Here is a 20,626-nt window from a genome sequence, read left to right on the forward strand (position 1 = left end):
AAAGACCACCAAACCTGCCTGCGGTGAGTAAGTCAAAGGCCCTCCGAGTTAGCTTCATCGCGGGAGATTCCAATGATTCGGAATGCTTTGGTTTCAACAGCGTGAAGACGAGCTAGGTGTGAGGCAGGAGCACCAGCCCAGAGGGGAGAGCAGTACTCCATTGAGCTGCGGATGAAAGCCTTGTATGTGGTGAGGAGCTCAGGTGTGCCAAGGAAGGACTTCGCACGACGGAGGATGCCCAGTCGGCGACTGGCTTTGGAGGCCAGCTTGGAAATGTGGTTTTCCCAGGAAAGATCATGGCAGATAGTGAGACCCAAAAGCTTGAGTGACAGAACTTATTGGAGTGGATTATTCAGAATGTAGATGGGAGGGTTGTCCAGTCAGTCTTTTTGGAGAGACATCGTAAGAGTGTGAGATTTGTCAGGATTGAAAGACATGTTCCACTCGTTTGCCCAGTCTGTGATTTTGTCCAGGACTACAGAGAGTGCGGAGGCTGCAGACTGCCGATCTGAGGGATAAGGAATGGAGCGGCAGAGAGTGGAGTCATCAGCAAAGAGATAGAGAGGATTTTCAAGAGAGTCAGAGAGATCATTGATGAAGACCAGAAAAAGCACAGTGCCCAGGACACTGCCTTGGGGAACTCCAGCCTAAACAGGAAGAGGAGATGAGAGAAACCCATTCAGGGCCACACGTTGACTATGACTAGAGAAGAAGTCCGCCAGCCATGCGTGGAGATTTCCATGGATACCAAAGGAGGAGGGTTTGGTGAGCAGAGCGGGGTGCCAGACCGTATCGAAGGCACGTGGTATGTCGAGGGAGACAGCTCTAATTTCCTGTTTGACATTGAGGACCTCCATCCATTGTTGAGACAGCAGAAGCAGCATGTCCAGAGTAGAGTGACCTGGTCTGAAACCAAATTGATGATCAGCGATCAAGCCATTGGAGAAGAGGAAAGATTTCATTTCCGAAGCAATGATGGATTCCATGACTTTGCTGATAATTGGGAGAAGGCTGATTGGTCTGTAGTTGCTAGGATCTGTTTTTGCACCTTTTTGTGTAAAGCGGTGATGTTGGCTGATTTCCAAGCAGATGGCAGTTGAACTTGAGCAAAAGAGAGGGTGAAGAGAACAGAGAGAGGGAGTGAAAGAGATTAAGAACAGGATTTTAGGACCTGTGGGCTGATGCCGTCAGGTCCAGTTGCAGAATCAGAGTCGAGGGTTGACTGAAACTTTTCCACCTTGTCAGGAGGAAAGGACACGGAGTCCAGGAGCAGCTGGGTACGACTGGGTACGGTGGGTACAGAGAGGGATGGGTTTGGGACACAAGATTTAGAGGCAAACACAGAGTTGAGACATTCAGCTTTTTCACGTGCGGAGTCAGCTGTGTAGCCGTTTGAGGTAAGGGAGGGGATGGAGGGGGAACAATCACCAGAAACAGATTTGACCAGACGCCACCGGGATTTGGAAGAGGGAGACAGATACAGACAGACAGATAGTTCTTGGCACGAGATAGAGAAACTTGTCTGGCGGCCCATGTCCGTGCTCCAGAGCTGCTGACATATGCGTGCTTATATCGAGTCGCTTTTTCCTTTGTTTTTGTCTGCTATGTCCAACTTGCTTGGCTCCACAGGACGTCCCTTTCAACTGACCTACTCCCAAACTGTCTCTCTCTCCCACTCTCTGAATTTTTTGAACAAACTATGCTCATCACCCTGTGCCACCCTCGCCAAATTATGTCCCCTGCATCCATGTGCTCATTGTCTCCCCATCCAGCATCTCGCCATGCTTATGGTTGCGAGCTGTATCAGCCTGACCTTTAACCCGGTATGATGGTATGATGGACATTAAGCGTAAATGCTCCTTGGTCTAGGGGCTCGGCTATTTCGGGAGGCCAATTTCATTCTGAGCATCCAAGATACAGCTCGGACACTGGCATTCAAAAAAGAAGAAAAAGAAAAACCCCGAAATGGTGGTTTAGTACTCCGAGGGGTCCAATAAACTCGAAGGTTTCATTAAAAATGAAGGGAACTAACTGTAGAAACAAACCCTACAACAGATTTAAGCCTCCACCTATCCTATAGGGTAGAGATTCTTAACCGCCGGTCCACGGAAGGAGAGGTATATATATGCTCCTTTTGTGTGTGTGTGTGTGTATTAGGGTGGGCTTCAAAAAATCAAAATGCAGATGTTCTCCGGGACATGGTCTATTTTTGTTCCTTTTGGTGTCAAAGGAAACCACACCAAATTTGAATGGAATCCAATAATATTTAGGGGTGCCACATCAGTGATGAATTTTCCCCCATGCAAAAATAGGAATTCCCATTTTTTGGGCTGTATATACACAAAATAAATACATAATTATATATATACATTAAATATAATATTAAAAATAAATATATAATAAATATACATTAAATAATAAATATACATAAATACACATTATACATTATATATATACAATATATTATACATACAGTTTTGAGACTTCCTATGATCACTATCTGGGCAATTTTCATGCATGTTTTGTACAGGTTCCCGGGGTCAGGGGTACGCTTTTTTAGTGTGTAATATGTAGGCCTAACTTATGGACTGTGGCTCTTTTGTAGAGAGTGACCCTGTGGAGTAAGAATTAACAGGATTTTACCCACATTCTTGCTTATTTTGCAGATATGGCATGTGCTAGTACCAGTGTTTCATTGAAAACTCGGGCTCAGGATAATGTGAATCTCATTGGGTCCACTTCTGGAGATGCCATCAAAGGTGCCAAGCTCCCGACTGTGCATCAATCTCTTGTCCTGTTTTTCCATCACCTGAAGAAGGAGAATCGCACTGCCCGGGAGAGTGCAACCCTCACCATTGAAGAGGTTGTGAAGTTCTGGGAAAAAGCTCACCTACCTACAACGACGAAGCAGCACTACATCCATCGTTTGGAGAGGCTATATGAAGAATGGAGGAGCCTCCAAAAAGGTGCAAAGCAGGGTGGTGCGACCCAAGAGAAAAAGGAAGCATCCTTCAAGGCCTCCTTGGAGAAGACGTTTGATCTTAGGCATGCAGATTCGGAGGCCATAATCACCAACCCCGAGGACAGGAAGTTTCTTCACGATCAATTCTCAGAGAGGAAGGCTTCAATGGGATCTGTAGACACTGTGTTGGAAGCAAAAACGTTCTTGTGTGTTTGAAAGATCAGCAGCCACGAGATGATTATCGTGAACTCCTAGAACTGACTGTCATCTACATGGGAGGAATCCCACCTCGTGGAATCCGGATCATGGCTCCAGGAGCAATGCACAGAGCCAGATGGATGGCAAAAGCACTATATTCACTACAGGTGTTCATGTTTCGGTCAGAGTTCCACTTGACACTTCGAGAGGCGAGAGAACTCCGAGCCTTCAACATTTTTGTCTGCCTTGTGTATGTACAGGCTTGGTTTCGGGCTCCACAAGCTATTGAGGCTCCCCTGAATGACATTAACCTCTTCAAGAAGTTGGAAAAGTTTGAACAAATCAATCAGAAGATGGCTCAGGCAGCCTTGAAGGCACTTGGCCGCCACACGTGGTACATGAGCCCAGTACTAGTGGCATTTGCATTCTTTGACACCAGAATTGACAAAGAAAGCAAGATCAATATGATTGAAGCATTGAAAAATGACGGTGAAAACCCCTCTCCAAAGAGACCAGCTATCAAACGAGGAACTGCCCTGTCAATCGCTGGCCTCATAACAAAACACACCAAGCATTTCTTCAGCATCCTAGGGACCCCAACTGATTGGATGGATAAGGATCCTGGTTCATGGGAGCAAGAAACCAGCTTTCAGGAAGCAAAGAAAGCCACCAGTGGCTTAGTCGTGGTGAACGACAGGGCAGAAAGGGGTGTCGCATTGATACAAGACTACAATAAGCTCCTTACAAAGGATGAAGAGCAAAAGCAAGCTCTGCTCCAAGTTGTTGCTGCTCACAGGAAGATGTACCCCGATGCCAAGAAGGCAACAGTGGTGAAACAGGCCCAGTTATAGGAGTTACATTTCTCATTATATTTGGGTTTTTTAATATTATGTGATATGGTGTCTCTTCATTTTATGAACTGAACATTTGGATTGTTATCATTGAATTTGAGTTTTCATAGCAATATAGTGCTATTTGTGCAGCTATTGTAACTTGTGTTTGCTAGAATACAAAGAAAGTGAGTGGAGGGTGGATTTTCATAAAACAAACTTCTGGTTTTGCTTTCGATCCATATATAGAAAAGTTTTGTAGACACCTTTAGTTTGAAGGCTGATGTGGCACCCCTAAATAAAATCAGATTGCTTTCATATTTGGTGTCTTTTCATTTTGGAACAAAAGTAACAACATAAAGCCATGTCCCAGTAAATATTTAAAAACAATTATTTTGAGCACCACCCTAGTGTGTATATATATATATATATATATATATATATATATATATATATATATATATATATATATATATATATATATATATATATATTGTTATGGATCCTTCACTTCCACCTTTGTTGTTGATTATTTACTTGTAGGATTTTTAGTTTCAGGTAATATTGTTGTTAATATTTTTGTGTGAAATGGAGATGACTTTAGTAAAAGGTAAAAAGAAATGTTTGTGGAGGAAAAAGAAAAACGCGGCAAAGAACCGGAAGTAGGAGGAGGAGGAGGAGGAGAAGACGGCCAGGAGAGAGATACAGCCGTAAATCGCCTCGAGGCTGTGAGCGGACTTTTTTTGATATTGGTCGCAAAGGAGTTGAGGCTTCCCGGGAAAGGGATTGTCCGCGACGTCATCATATATTGCGAGTGCAATTAAACCTGCGTCAAGTTTTATCACCAAGAGTGAGTTATTGTTGGAGAGAAATCAAGCGCCTCCATTACAGGCCTATAAGCCATTTTGTCCTCGAAGAAGAAGAGGCTGTCTGCTTGGTGCATCTTGTTTTGTCAGTGGGATTCCCATATCGACCTCATTGTGTTGATTGCCGTTGGTTTCCATATCGGCTCAATTCCCATATCGACCTCTAACCTCGCAACTCCTCATTCGCTGTTGTGCTGATACCTGCCTGTTCTCGTTGTTCTGCACGGCTTCAACCAGCGTGGAGATCCGTGCACGGACTTTGGGGAATGTTACATTCCACCATTCCACTCACATTTGCCGTTTTGTGAGTTTATTGCTTTGAGGGCATTGGGGAATGATGGTACCATCATATGTATTGTTCATTTGATGCAAGTGACATTTTCATTGTACTTTCTTTAATAGTGTTATAATTGTGTATGTGAGAGTTATTAATACAATTGCTTGTTTTGTTCTAAAAGTGCATTGGTGTGGTTTCACCATGGTTTATTAGAACACTACAAAATACAAATCTTTCTGCCACATTCCCTATCGAGACTCTGACGTGCACCGTAACCTGGGTTTGGGGGAGGTAATACGAAACAATGTGTCGGATATATATATATATATATATATATATATATATATATATATATATATATATATATATATATATATATATATATATATATAGTTGCGGATTTGAGAATCCTGTGTTTTTTTATTGTTGTGTCATGAGAATTGTTGTAAATATCACCCTCCGTGTTGTGTGCAAAGGTCAAAGGTCGTCCTCCTTAGTTACTCCATATACATACACGTAGCCAATCATATACCCTCTGAAATAGTTATCTCCTTATTCTATGTAGTTGAAGGCTCTGTTCCCACTAGTTGACACTGCATTGCATCGAATTCAAATAAGGTAGAATCCCCTGAAATATCCCCATGGCCTCTGAAAACCTGCCAGCAAGGCGGCGTTCGCCGCTGCTGCTTTGGGGTTGTGTTCTTCGCCGCAAGACTCCATTAGCCACGAGGTAATCTCGGAGAAGAAAGGCGTGTCTCCACCTCATCATAGAGGGGAGGAGTGAGCCAGCCCCGAACAACCAACCAAGTACAAGGGGTTTGGCTTGAGAGGGCGGAGAGAGAACGCTCGGGGAGGTTCGCGAAGGTTCGGGGGTGTGGTCAATATAACCCGCGGCGGGACGCCCCCACCTCGGATGAGATACGGGAGATGAGTAAGGGAGCCCCACGAGCAGTTCTGCAGAGAGAGAACCCGTCACGCAACGCCCCCACGAGAGAGATGCGGCAGATGGGAGATGAGCTTTGAATCCACCACGCAGCTTTGAGACCACGCAGCTTCGACCCGCTGCTACGCGGGAACCAGATTGCGGTGGCATCGGTGGCCGTCGAGGTCCAGCCCGACGTCCCGTGCGGGATCAAGCTCCAGCCAGCGTCCAGCTGAACCTTCCTCTCCTTCCAGCCATTCGTCCCTGCCTCCATTCCCCATTCGTGCGAGTTTGATTGTCGTCTGTTTTGTGTGTCTTGTCCTGGGTTAAGTAAGACTGTTTATAGGTAAGCTAATATTTGCACTGTGTCTCCTTATTCCTTTCTGTCTTTATTTTATTATTCTTTCTCCTTCCTTGGTTTCTTTTTGACTTGTAAATAATAGTAATAAATCATATTTGTTCTTCTTACTTTTGTCTTCTTCTTCTTCTTCACATCCGTTTCGTCCTTGTCTTTTCCCTCATTGAATACCTGTGGCGCGATTTTGGCCAACGTTTAAGGATCGGGTTTAGTTTCTGTTAAATGGTTCGTGCCGCGGTTGCTAAACCGCTCGGCAATTAACATCTGTCCGCGGACACGAACAGGGTTGCGCACCTGCCTTTCCGGAGGGAGCTGTGCAGCGTCAGGGACCACGTCGACCAGTCATAGACGAGGGGATTAATCCCCCCTCGATAAGGGGAACAGAGGCCGACGTTGGGTTCCGCAACAATTGGTGTCGGGAGTGTCGGATTCGGACCTGAAGCGCGCTTAGCGCGCTCAAATTACGAGTGGCCCAAAATTTTATTTTATAATATCCGAAATTTAAAATCGTGCCATGGATGGTCAAGGCGATCAGGTGCCGGTGGGAGAGATAGAAGGGTTAGAGTCGACCCAGGACCCCAGGGAAGTGTATATGGGGGAGAGGGAGGAGGAGAGAAATGAGGATGTGGTTGAGGGGGTATCAGGCGCACAAGATGGCGCCCTCGCGCACGATGTTGCAGCGGCACCCACTGTCGCCGCGCCCGTGACCGTAGCAGCGCCGCCAATGGACTGGGGCCTATTCATGCTGCAAATGTGGGCCCTCATGGAAGAGAACAGGGGGTTGGGAAACCAAATCGAAGGGATGGAAAGAGGAAACGACGCAAGGGGTACAGTTCTCAAGACCTCCGGAGGAGGGTATAATTACAGTGGTGGAGAAAAGGGGCAGATTACAAGGCAGTGAGGTAAAGACACAGAAGAGATGGGCACTTAATTACCGTCTTATCTTAGCCCAGACAGACCACAGACAAACGGAACAAGGCTGACTTACACAGGGATTGATGGCAGGAAGTGACAGGTAGGTCGATAGCACAAGGTGCACCTTGGCTCGGGGACAGGATAAAGCACGGTCCAGAAGATGCGGGGAGGTCTCACAGCGCTCGAAGGGGACGTCTTTCTTTCTCCAAGCTCGGCGCGCATCCCACTCCTGACACCAATTGTTGCGGACGCGGTTAAAGATGTTATTTTACCGAGCGGTTGGTATTGCCGCGACCGAACAGTTATTCCCCGATTAGAACCCGATTCCACCCAAACGTTGGCCGGATCGCACCGCGGCTGCTCAATGACGGAAAAGACTAAAACGACGAATGCAAAGAGGAAGACGAAGGCAAAGAAAGGTTTGGAAATACTACTAAATTTATTTACTATTTACACACATAAGCTAAAAGAAAGCAGTCACGTTTATTTACAACACATAAGACGCAGGTGACACAGTGCAAATACTAGCTTACCTACAGTCTTAATTAACCCAGGACAGAACAAACAAAAGACAGACTCACGCGGGGAATGATGACAGGAATCGCAGGAGGTGGATGGCTGGAGGTGAACGCTTGGTGGAGCCAACGCGGAGCTTGGTGGAGCTTTGGTGGAGGTGAACGCTTGGTGGAGGTGAACGCTTGGTGGAGCCAACGCGGAGCTTGGTGGAGCCTTGGTGGAGGTGAACGCTTGGTGGAGCCAACGCGGAGCTTGGTGGAGCCTTGGTGGAGGTGAACGCTTGGTGGAGCCAACGCGGAGCTTGGTGGCGCCTAGGTGGAGGTGAACGCTTGGTGGAGCCAACGCGGAGCTTGGTGGAGCCTTGGTGGAGGTGAACGCTTGGTGGAGCCAACGCGGAGCTTGGTGGAGCCTTGGTGGAGGTGAACGCTTGGTGGAGCCAACGCGGAGCTTGGTGGAGCCTTAGTGGAGGTGAACGCTTGGTGGAGCCAACACGGAGCTTGGTGGAGCTTTGGTGGAGGTGAACGCTTGGTGGAGGTGAACGCTTGGTGGAGCCAACGCGGCTGGTGGGGGGTTGGTGGAGGTGAACGCTTGGTGGAGCCAACGCGGAGCTTGGTGGAGGGTTGGTGTGACGGGTTCTCTCTCCTTCCCTCACAAGCTTCAGGACTCTTTCTCTCTCTTTCTTAGTCCCACCCAGTCCAACAAATTCCTCTCTTGCTTAGTCCAACTCAAGGCCTTTCTGTCTTCTGATCTCCTCCCTCCTCGACTCCCTCCGGGGGCCTCTGCCTCGGGTTATATAAGCCCCACCCTTGACCCTTTGCGAACCTCCCCAAAACGTTCTCTCTCCGCCCTCTAAAGCCAACCCCTCGTTCTGGGTTGGTCGGCAAGGGCTGGTTCACTCCTCCCCTCTATGACGAGGTGGGGACCCGCCTTTCTTCCCCAACCCTGCCTCGTGGTCAATGGCGGATGAAGGGAAAACCGCCCAAAATGCAGTTGGCAATTGACGAAAAGGGGGAATGGAGGTTTTGGGAATGGGAATGAAGGGAATCTATCTCTTTCACTTGGTGCAATGGAGTACTTCTATTAATGGGAGACACAGCCTTACCCTAAAACACAGAATAAGATATAACTATCGAACAGGGGTATTCTATGATTGGCTGATGTGTATGCTTGTGGACTAATTATGGGACGCCCTTTGACCTTTACACAGCTCCGGAAGCAGGGGGCGCAGAATAACAATAATAATAATAATAAAGCACACAATCAAAAAAAAATACAGTCCTCATATCCGCAACAATATTCTGGATGGAGGGAAGCTCACATCCACTGATGGTCAGCTAGGCTGACCATACGACCCTCAATTGACCGTACATCAATTGGCTAATAGCGTACATAAACCACCAGTGCTTCATTCGAAGCTGTAACGTTTTGAAAATTAATTAAACAAGCCATTAGTCAAAAAAATGTTTAAATTAATTGATTAATCAAAAAATAAAAAATAACGTTTTTGCCAAAGCACTTGCTCACTATTGTGCAGAAATTTCAGCTTCCTAGCTCAAAGGATGGCTGAGGTATCGCCCAGATGAGAAGGAAAATAAATAAACAAGACGTCATGCGGAGCACGATACTTGCAAAATCCACACACCCCCCTCCTCAAGAAAAAAAAATTCCATTGATACAGCAAATTGTCAATTTCATCAAGATTAAAATTGACAATCTTGATCAAAGCTTGGGTCAATAGGAAGAAAAGTGACGATTTTTCAGATGAAAAATGATGATTTTGGAAGGTTGACCTTGAGTTGAACTTTGACCTCAAAAATAGTTGGTTTCCCTATTTAGTGACTCAATTTGCAAATGCTGTTCAATTTTCAAGTCAATCGGATGAAAATTGACAGTTTTCAGATGAAAAGTGATTTTAAAAATTTGACCTCGAGTTGACCTTTGACCTTTTGACCTCAAAAATAGTATGTTTCCCAATTTAGTGACTCGGTATGCAAATGCTGTTCAATTGTCAAGTCAATCGGTTGAGAATTGATGACTTCTTAGATGAAAATTTATTTAAAATTTGACCTTGAGTTGATCTTTGACCTTTTGACCTCAAAGATAGTTCATTTCCCAATTTAGTGACTCAATATACAAATGCTATTCAATTTTCAAGTCAATCGGATTTAAAATGGCGATTTTAGAAATTTGACCTCGATGACCTTTGACCTCAAAATCAATAGGCTTCTCAATTGGGACGACCTATACAACTTGGTGAAGTTTCGTGACGATCGGTTTGGAATTGTGACCTGAAGCAACCGACCAATATACTTGAAAAATCTTTGATTTTGCAAGTAACAAACAAACAGAGTACTCTGGCATGGCTCATTGCCCAGCCCCCTACTGCGCCCAGCGATGATGTCATGCAGCACCTGGAGATAGAATAAGAAAGGAGCGGTGCACAATATGAACTCCCAAAAAGAAACTTCAACATGGGAGGTCATCAAGCCCGTTAAAGCCAGTGGGGATGCTAATGTTGCTAACATATTTGAGTGTGTGGGGACTGGGGACGCTCCCCACCCACTCAAAAACACCACCGCACCGCTTACACTCAGACTTTGCCCTACACCCCTCACTCAAACATTCCCCCATACCCCACACACTCAAGCATTCTCCCGCACCACACACACTCAAAACTTCCCCCGCACCCTTCACACTCAAACATTCAATCGCCCCAACATAACCAACTTCCCCGCCAATGTATCTCGCTCGTCCTCTGACCCAATTGGCTCATATGATCATGTCCTTGAAAAAGGTCAACATCTCTCTGTCGATTCTCAGAGAACAGCTTCAACGCTAGCAAGTCTGGCAGTTCATTCAGGCAAACTGGCCGGGACTGCAGGCAGCCAACACACTTCAGGACTGGTCTCCTATGTCTACCGCCCTCGATATTAATTCAGTCTGGGAGTCCTTCCACAGAAACCTGCTCTCTCAGATTGATCCCTTCTCGTCTTCAATTATCTTACTCATCTTCCAGCTCTTGGTACTCTGAATCCTGTTGTGAGGCAGTTGCTATAAAACAACTTGTATTCTCCTCTTGGAAGGCAAATCCAACTGAAAGCAACCTCAGATCATTCCACTTTCAGCTTACTTTCGATCATCAGCAAGGTCATGGAATCCACCGTCGCAGTTGACATAAAATCCTTCCTTTTCTCCAACAGCCTGATCTCGGATCATGAATTCGGATTCAAACCTGGTCACTCTACCTTGGACATGCTGCTTCTATTGTCACAAACATGGATGGAGGCCCTCAATATCAGACATGAGTCCAAATCTCTGTCTGGACATATCTTGAGCTTCTGATTGTCTGGCATCCTGCCTTGCTCTCCAAACTCTCTGCCTATGAAATCCAAGGCCAACTCCACTCTTGGATTTCTGACTTCCTCTAATCTTGTAGCCAACGTGTGCCTCTCAACGGAACCCTTTCTTCTCCTCTCCCTGTCAAGGCTGTAGTACCCCAAGGCAGTGTTCTAGACCCCATCCGATTCCTAATCTTCATCCATGATCTCACTGACTCTCTGGAGAACCTCTTTATTTTGTTGCTGATGACTCCACTCTCTGCCGTGACATCCGTCATCGTCATCCTTCTGACAGACAGGAGCTCCTCCCTCTCCTCGGACCTTGCCAAAAATCACAAACTGATCAAACACCTGGATCATGTCTTTCAATCCTGAGCAATCCGACACACACACATACACACACACACACACACACACACACACACACACACACACACACACACACACACACACACACACACACACACACACACACACACACACACACACACACACACACACACACACTCTCTCACTCTCTCTCTCTCTCTCTCTCTCTCTGAAAAGACCGTTCCGCACACCTTCCCATCTACTTTCTCAACAACCATCTCGAAGAGGTTCAATCACTAAAACTCTTGGGTCTCATTCTCAGCCATGATCTCTCTTAGGCAAGCCACATTTCAAAGTTTGCCTCCAAAGCCAGATGCCGACTGAGCATCCTCCGTCATGCTAAGTCCTTCCTTGGCATGCCTGAGGTCCTATCCACCAATGAGGCTTCTTTCATCCTGAGCTTGATGAAGTACTGCTCTCCCCCTTTGGGCTGGCTCACTGCCTGCTCAGCTTGGTGAGATGGAAACCAAGGCTTTCAAAATCATTGGATTTTCTCGCGATGAAGCTGAGTCGTGGGCCTATCACTTCACGATCGCCAACACGTCACTGGTCTCTCTGTCTTCATCTGCCTCATTTCTGGTCTTGCACCCTCTGCCCTCTCAGTGTCCCCTCCCCCACCCCCCACTCCCCTCCCGGGACTCCCAATTATCTGCTGAATGCACACTGTCCACCAGCAACCCCCTCCGAGTGAAACTGCCTAAATCCAGAAGCACTGCTCACCTCCTCTCTTTTCACGCCTGTGGAACCGCCTTCCACACTCTCTACAATCCAGCTCTTTCCTCCGACCTTTCAAGACAGCTGTTCACAACCATCTCTGTTCATCCCCAATCCAAAGCCATGATCTTTTCTACTCCAGTTAAACCATCCCCACCTCTTCCAAAATGTATCTCCCCAGTCCCCTGGCTAATAATCCCCCCTGTCTACAGCAGGGGTCAGTAAACCACTTGCATTGTGGCACGTGAACAGGCAGATATTACAAGTCGTCTCCACCCCCACCGCCCGGCCCATCGCAGGCCGGAGTGCCCAACTAGTTGCATCCACCTTCAGTGGGCAAGTTGTTTGCGGCACATATTTGAAGCTTCTCTAATAGATAATTAGGATTACCTGTCATAGTGTCATAGGAACGCAGTTAGGAAATCGATAAATATGATTATTTCCACAACACACATCATTTGAAGCTTGATAACAATTGTAATTTAAACACGAATAACGACAAAACTAATCACTTCAAGATCCCTTTGTGTGTATGCTTGCCTGAAAGTCTTGGGTACTTTGTTGGGGTGTCTTTTTCCTCTGCCGTGCACTCTCCTTTGCTTTTGCTCTTGCTCCTGTTTGTTGCTTCTGATCAACCTTTGCTGCCAATATTTCAGCCTTATTTCCACATTTGAGGGTTCTTCTAATTTCCTGGAGAAAAGAAGATTTTGTACTTACAAAGAATTAAAAAAAAAAAATTCTTGGTGATGGCCGCTTAGTGTCCGGGGAGTAAATGAGGAGTAATATTGTCAAAGATAGCATCACAATAAACATAGTTATTACCGATGTCAGAAGATGGAAGAATCGAGAAGAATACGACGAGTCACAAAGTGAGGAAAGCCTGTGATAAAGACGCCACACCACCGAGATGGAAGGTTGCTTGCTGAAGCTGATAGACGTGGGTCCGTGCCACAACCAATCGGAATAAAGCTGACGTATATAGACGAGATAGCACCCAATTGGTCAATACTGAGACCAATCGAGGAGTGAATAAAGCTGACATATATAGACCACGAGACCAGTATAAATAACCGTCATCGCCCGACAGCTGGCACACGGACATGACACAGCATGCACATCGCCCAAGCACACTAGGACACCGCCCAGGCACACGAGGACACCGCCCGGGAACACCAGGACACCGCCAGGGAACACCAGGTCACCGCCCGGGAACACCAGGACACCGCCCGGGAACACCAGGACACCGCCCGGGAACACCAGGACACCGCCCGGGAACACCAGGACACCGCCCGGGAACACCAGGACACCGCCCGGGAACACCAGGACACCGCCCGGGAACACGAGGACACCGCCCGGCAACACCAGGACACCGCCCGGCAACACCAGGACACCGCCAGGGAACACCAGGTCACCGCCCGGGAACACCAGGACACCGCCCGGGAACACGAGGCCACCGCCCGGGAACACGAGGACACCGCCCGGGCACACGAGGACACCGCCCGGGAACACTAGGACACCGCCCGGGAACACTAGGACACCGCCCGGGAACACTAGGACACCGCCCGGGAACACTAGGACACCGCCCGGGCACACGAGGACATCGCCCGGGCACACGAGGACACCGCCCGGGCACACGAGGACACCGCCCGGGCACACGAGGACACTGCCCGGGCACACCAGGACACCGCCCGGGCACACCAGGACACCGCCCGGGCACACCAGGACACCGCCCGGGCACACGAGGACACCGCCCGGGCACACGAGGAGACCGCCCGGGCTCACGAGGAGACCGCCCGGGCACACGAGGAGACCGCCCGGGCACACGAGGAGACCGCCCGGGCACACGAGGACACCGCCCGGGCACACGAGGACACCGCCCGGGCACACGAGGACACCGCCCGGGCACACGAGGACACCGCCCGGGCACACGAGGACACCGCCCGGGCACACGAGGACACCGCCCGGGCACACGAGGACACCGCCCGGGCACACTCGGACACCGCCCGGGCACACTCGGACACCGCCCGGGCACACTCGGACACCGCCCGGGCACACTCGGACACCGCCCGGGCACACTCGGACACCGCCCGGGCACACTCGGACACCGCCCGGGCACACTCGGACACCGCCCGTGCACACTCGGACACCGACCGGGCACACTCAGACACCGCCCGGGCACACGAGGACACCGCCCGGGCACACTCGGACACCGCCCGTGCACACTCGGACACCGACCGGGCACACTCAGACACCGCCCGGGCACACGAGGACACAGCCCGGGCACACGAGGACACCGCCCGGGCACACGAGGACACCGCCGGGGCACACGAGGACACCGCCCGGGAACACTAGGACACCGCCCGGGAACACTAGGTCACCGCCCGGGAACACGAGGACACCGCCCGGGAACACTAGGACACCGCCCGGGAACACTAGGACACCGCCCGGGAACACTAGGACACCGCCCGGGAACACTAGGACACCGCCCGGGAACACTAGGACACCGCCCGGGAACACTAGGACACCGCCCGGGAACACTAGGACACCGCCCGGGAACACTAGGACACCGCCCGGGAACACTAGGACACCGCCCGGGAACACTAGGACACCGCCCGGGAACACTAGTACACCGCCCGGGAACACTAGTACACCGCCCGGGAACACTAGGACACCGCCCGGGAACACTAGGACACCGCCCGGGAACACTAGGACACCGCCCGGGAACACTAGGACACCGCCCGGGAACACTAGGACACCGCCCGGGAACACTAGGACACCGCCCGGGAACACTAGGACACCGCCCGGGAACACTAGGACACCGCCCGGGAACACTAGGACACCGCCCGGGAACACTAGGAAACCGCCCGGGAACACTAGGACACCGCCCGGGAACACTAGGACACCGCCCGGGAACACTAGGACACCGTCCGGGAACACTAGGAAACCGCCCGGGAACACTAGGACACAGCCCGGGAACACTAGGACACCGCCCGGGAACACGAGTACACCGCCCGGGAACACTAGTACACCGCCCGGGAACACTAGGACACCGCCCGGGAACACTAGGACACCGCCCGGGAACACTAGGACACCGCCCGGGAACACTAGGACACCGCCCGGGAACACGAGGACACCGCCCGGGAACACGAGGACACCGCCCGGGAACACGAGGACACCGCCCGGGAACACGAGGACACCGCCCGGGAACACGAGGACACCGCCCGGGAACACGAGGACACCGCCCGGGAACACGAGGACACCGCCCGGGAACACGAGGACACCGCCCGGGAACACGAGGACACCGCCCGGGAACACGAGGACACCGCCCGGGAACTGGAGGACACCGCCCGGGAACGCGAGGACACCGCCCGGGCACGCGAGGACACCGCCCGGGCACGCGAGGACACCGCCCGGGCACGCGAGGACACCGCCCGGGCACGCGAGGACACCGCCCGGGCACGCGAGGACACCGCCCGGGCACGCGAGGACACCGCCCGGGCACGCGAGGACACCGCCCGGGCACGCGAGGACACCGCCCGGGCACGCGAGGACACCGCCCGGGCACGCGAGGACACCGCCCGGGCACGCGAGGACACCGCCCGGGCACGCGAGGACACCGCCCGGGCACGCGAGGACACCGCCCGGTAACGCGAGGGCACCGCCCGGGAACGCGAGGGCACCGCCCGGGAACGCTAGGGCACCGCCCGGGAACGCTAGGGCACCGCCCGGGAACGCTAGGGCACCGCCCGGGAACGCTAGGGCACCGCCCGGGAACGCTAGGGCACCGCCCGGGAACGCGAGGGCACCGCCCGGGGACGCGAGGGCACCGCCCGGGGACGCGAGGGCACCGCCCGGGGACGCGAGGGCACCGCCCGGGGACGCGAGGGCACCGCCCGGGGACGCGAGGGCACCGCCCGGGGACGCGAGGGCACCGCCCGGGAACGCGAGGACACCGCCAGGGAACGCGAGGACACCGCCAGGGAACGCGAGGACACCGCCAGGGAACGCGAGGACACCGCCAGGGAACGCGAGGACACCGCCAGGGAACGCGAGGACACTGCACCGCCCGGGAACGCGAGGACACCGCCCGGGAACGCGAGGACACCGCCCGGGAACGCGAGGACACCGCCCGGCAACGCGAGGACACCGCCCGGGAACGCGAGGACACCGCCCGGGAACGCGAGGACACCGCCCGGGAACGCGAGGACACCGCCCGGGAACGCGAGGACACCGCCCGGGAACGCGAGGACACCGCCCGGGAACGCGAGGACACCGCCCGGGAACGCGAGGACACCGCCCGGGAACGCGAGGACACCGCCCGGGAACGCGAGGACACCGCCCGGGAACGCGAGGACACCGCCCGGGAACGCGAGGACACCGCCCGGGAACGCGAGGACACCGCCCGGGAACGCGAGGCCACCGCCCGGGAACGCGAGGGCACCGCCCGGGAACGCGAGGGCACCGCCCGGGAACGCGAGGGCACCGCCCGGGAACGCGAGGGCACCGCCCGGGAACGCGAGGGCACCGCCCGGGAACGCGAGGGCACCGCCCGGGAACGCGAGGGCACCGCCCGGGAACGCCAGGGCACCGCCCGGAAACGCCAGGAAACCGCCCGGGAACGCCAGGACACCGCCCGGGAACGCCAGGACACCGCCCGGGAACGCCAGGACACCGCCCGGGAACGCCAGGACACCGCCCGGGAACGCGAGGACACCGCCCGGGAACGCGAGGACACCGCCCGGGAACGCCAGGACACCGCCCGGGAACGCCAGGACACCGCCCGGGAACACGAGGACACCGCCCGGGAACACCACGACACCGCCCGGGAACACGAGGACACCGCCCGGGAACACGAGGACACAGCCCGGGAACACGAGGACACCGTCCGGGAACACGAGGACACCGCCCGGGAACACGAGGACACCGCCCGGGAACACGAGGACACCGCCCGGGAACACCAGGACACCGCCCGGGAACACCAGGACACCGCCCGGGAACACCAGGACACCGCCCGGGAACACCAGGACACCCCCCGGGAACACTAGGACACCGCCCGGGAACACCAGGACACCGCCCGGTAACACCAGGACACCGCCCGGGAACACCAGGACACCGCCCGGGAACACCAGGACACCGCCCGGGAACACCAGGACACCGCCCGGGAACACCAGGACACCGCCCGGGAACACCACGACACCGCCCGGGAACACCACGACACCGCCAGGGAACACCACGACACCGCCCGGGAACACCACGACACCGCCCGGGAACACCACGACACCGCCCGGGAACACCACGACACCGCCCGGGAACACCACGACACCGCCCGGGAACACCACGACACCGCCCGGGAACACCACGACACCGCCCGGGAACACCACGACACCGCCCGGGAACACCACGACACCGCCCGGGAACACCACGACACCGCCCGGGAACACCACGACACCGCCCGGGAACACCACGACACCGCCCGGGAACACCACGACACCGCCCGGGAACACCACGACACCGCCCGGGAACACCACGACACCGCCCGGTAACACGAGGACACCGCCCTGGAACACCACGACACCGCCCGCGAACACCAGGACACCGCCCGGGAACACCAGGACACCGCCCGGGAACACCAGGACACCGCCCGGGAACACCAGGACACCGCCCGGGAACACCAGGACACCGCCCGGGAACACCAGGACACCGCCCGGGAACACCAGGACACCGCTCGGGCTCACTCGGGCACACTCGGGCACCGCCCGGGCACCCCCGGGCATCGCCCGGGCACACTAGTGCACCGCCCGAGCACACTAGGACACCTCCCGGGCACACTAGGACACCGCCCGGGCACACTAGGACACCGCCCAGGCACACTAGGACACCACACAGGCACACTAGGACACCACCCAGGCACACTAGGACACCGTCGACAAATTGGGTGACAAATGCTTTGTCCCACCGTCGCAGGCTGACCAGGTGTACTGTATGTTATGGGATTGTCCCGCTTTACATTTCCAGCACGGCATTTGTGTGTGTGGTTGTGTCGTGTCAGTGTGTGTTGTTTTATGTCTGTGTGTATCATGCTGTGTGTTGTGCCATATGCATGTCCCGCGCCCAGTGGAGAGGAGTGTTGCTAAGGGGGAGGGGTGGGGTGGTGGTTGGTGTTGTGAGGGTGGTGGTTGAAGGGGGATTGAGGGGTTAGTGGAACGGGTAGAGGAAGGTGATGTGGTGATGGTTTAATTGTGGGGGTGATGGTTCACGGGAGATCGTAGGAGACTAGCAAAATGGAGGGGCGGGGATGGACTGGTGGTTGGTATTGTGGGGGGTGATGATTGATGGGGAGTTGCAGGGGGGTGTGGGGCAGTGGTTGGTGTTGGTCGGGGGAGGGGGGGGTGTTGGAGGGGGTGTGGGTTGGTTGTGGGGGTGATGGGGCATTGTGGGGGATGGTGGAGGGGGAGGATGTTTAGTGGGTGTGGGGGGGTGATGGTTGATGGGGCATCGTGGGGGATGGTGGCGGGGGTTGGGGGGAGGAGGGCATGGACTGGTGGTTGGTATTTTGGGGTGATGATTAATGGGGAGTTGTAGGGGGGTTTGGGGCGGTGGTTGGTATTGGTCGGGGGGGAGGGGTGTTGGAGGGGGTGTGGGTTGGTTGTGGGGGTGATGGTTGATGGGGAATTGTGGGGGAGGGTGGAGGGGGAGGATGTTGGGTGGGTGTGGGGGGTGATGGTTGATGGGGCATCGTGGGGGATGGTGGAGGGGGAGGATGTGGCGTGGTTGTGGGGGGTGATGGTTGATGGGGCATCGTGGGGGAGTGGTGCTGGGTATCTTACAGTTTTGAGTGATGGTTGTTTCTTCCTCCTTATCCTGGGGGTGGCGTCCTCTCTCAATCGTGGCAGATATCCACACGATCTCGCCTTCTCTGTTATTTCATCACAGTCCTCTGTAAAATGTTCCGAGCACAAAACCGAATATTTTGTAGGCCCGGACCACACTCGGGTATTCCTGACAAACTTCGTCCAATTTCTGGCAACCCTCGGATCTTTGGGCCAATGGTGAAGCACGACACCATCCTGGTTTGTATTACTACAACCTCCAAGGACGCATCGACCCGGCATATTGCTAGAAATTCGAAGATTATTCGCCGTTCGTTAGACTTGAGTCGTACCACAATGTAACCGATAGCATGGAGCGAAGACCGTACGTACGGATTACGGCGGTCGACTTGCTGGTGTGACGTTACGCGTCTAATAGTGAAGAAGAAGAAGATGTCGACTTTTAATCGCAAAATTACCTGGTTTATAAACAAGAAAAATCGTGTCTATTTTGTAGGGCATCAAGGGATAGATTAGCAATTATTGTTTATGAAATAATTACTTTTCTCCAACAACCTCAACTCAAATCACCAATTTGGTTTCAGACCAGTTGTCACTTTCTCCTCACCCAACAATGGATGCCGGATGGAGGCCCTCAATATGAAGCATGAGATCAGGGCTGTCTCTCTGGGCATATCTCCAGCTTTTGATACAGTGTGGCATTCCCGCTTTGCTCTCCAAACTCTCCATCTATGGAATCCAAGGCCTTCTCCACACATGGATTACTGACTTGCTCCATTCTCGTAGCCCTATGGCTCTCAACGGAATCCGTTCATCTCCTCTCCCTGTCATGGCTGGAGTACCCCAAGGCAGTTTTCTGGGCCCAGTCCAATTCCTGATATTCATCAATGATTTATCTTATTCTCTGGAAAATCCCCCTTTATCTATTTGCTGGTCACTCCACCCTCTGCCATACCATCCCTCATCCATAGCAAGTTGATATGAAAACCTTCCTTTTTCAACCTCTCCCCGCTCTTCAGACCTTGACATCATCACAGACTGGTCAAACAAGTGGAACATGTCTTTCGATCCTGACAAATCTCGCATTCTCACTATCTCTCTGCGAAAGGACCATGTGGCAACCCTCTCCTTCCATCCTCAAAAAAAATCTTCTTTCTTAACAATCCCCTTGAGGAAGTTCAGCCATTCAAACTCCTGGGTCTCACTATCGACTGATATATTTCTTGCGGAAACCACATTTCAAAGGCAGCCTCTAAAGCCATCTGCCGTCTGGGCACCCTCCGTCGTACAAAGTCCTTCCTTAGCACACCTGAACTCCTTTCCACCTACAGTGTCTTCAGAAAGTATTCACATCCTTTGACTTTTTCACTTTTTCTCACAGCAAGAGACGCGACTAATTGGTCCGTCAGAGAAGCGATGGGTAGGCTCTTCTAGTACGCCATGATGACAAAGTGAAAGCATGTTTTCGAAATTTATCGAAAATTAAATACAGAAATATATAATTTACATAAATATTCAACCCCCTAAAATC

General features: G+C 52.8%; 1 protein-coding gene across 1 annotated transcript in view; it reads right to left on the reverse strand.

The window, feature by feature from the left end:
* LOC137417403 (uncharacterized) overlaps positions 1-19,514 on the reverse strand; it is a 54,859-nt gene extending 35,345 nt beyond the window's left edge. The window contains exons 1-2 of the mRNA XM_068103310.2: positions 19,093-19,514; positions 12,806-12,955 (exon numbers count right to left, since the gene is read on the reverse strand). Coding sequence (XP_067959411.1) covers positions 12,806-12,955; positions 19,093-19,377 — 435 coding nt within the window. The 5' untranslated portion in view covers positions 19,378-19,514. The remainder of the gene's footprint in view (positions 1-12,805; positions 12,956-19,092) is intronic.
* Positions 19,515-20,626: the final 1,112 nt, after the last annotated feature.

This window comes from Myxine glutinosa, chromosome 1 (genome assembly GCF_964187855.1).
Source record: "Myxine glutinosa chromosome 1, kmMyxGlut1.1, whole genome shotgun sequence".
NCBI lineage: Eukaryota > Metazoa > Chordata > Myxini > Myxiniformes > Myxinidae > Myxine > Myxine glutinosa.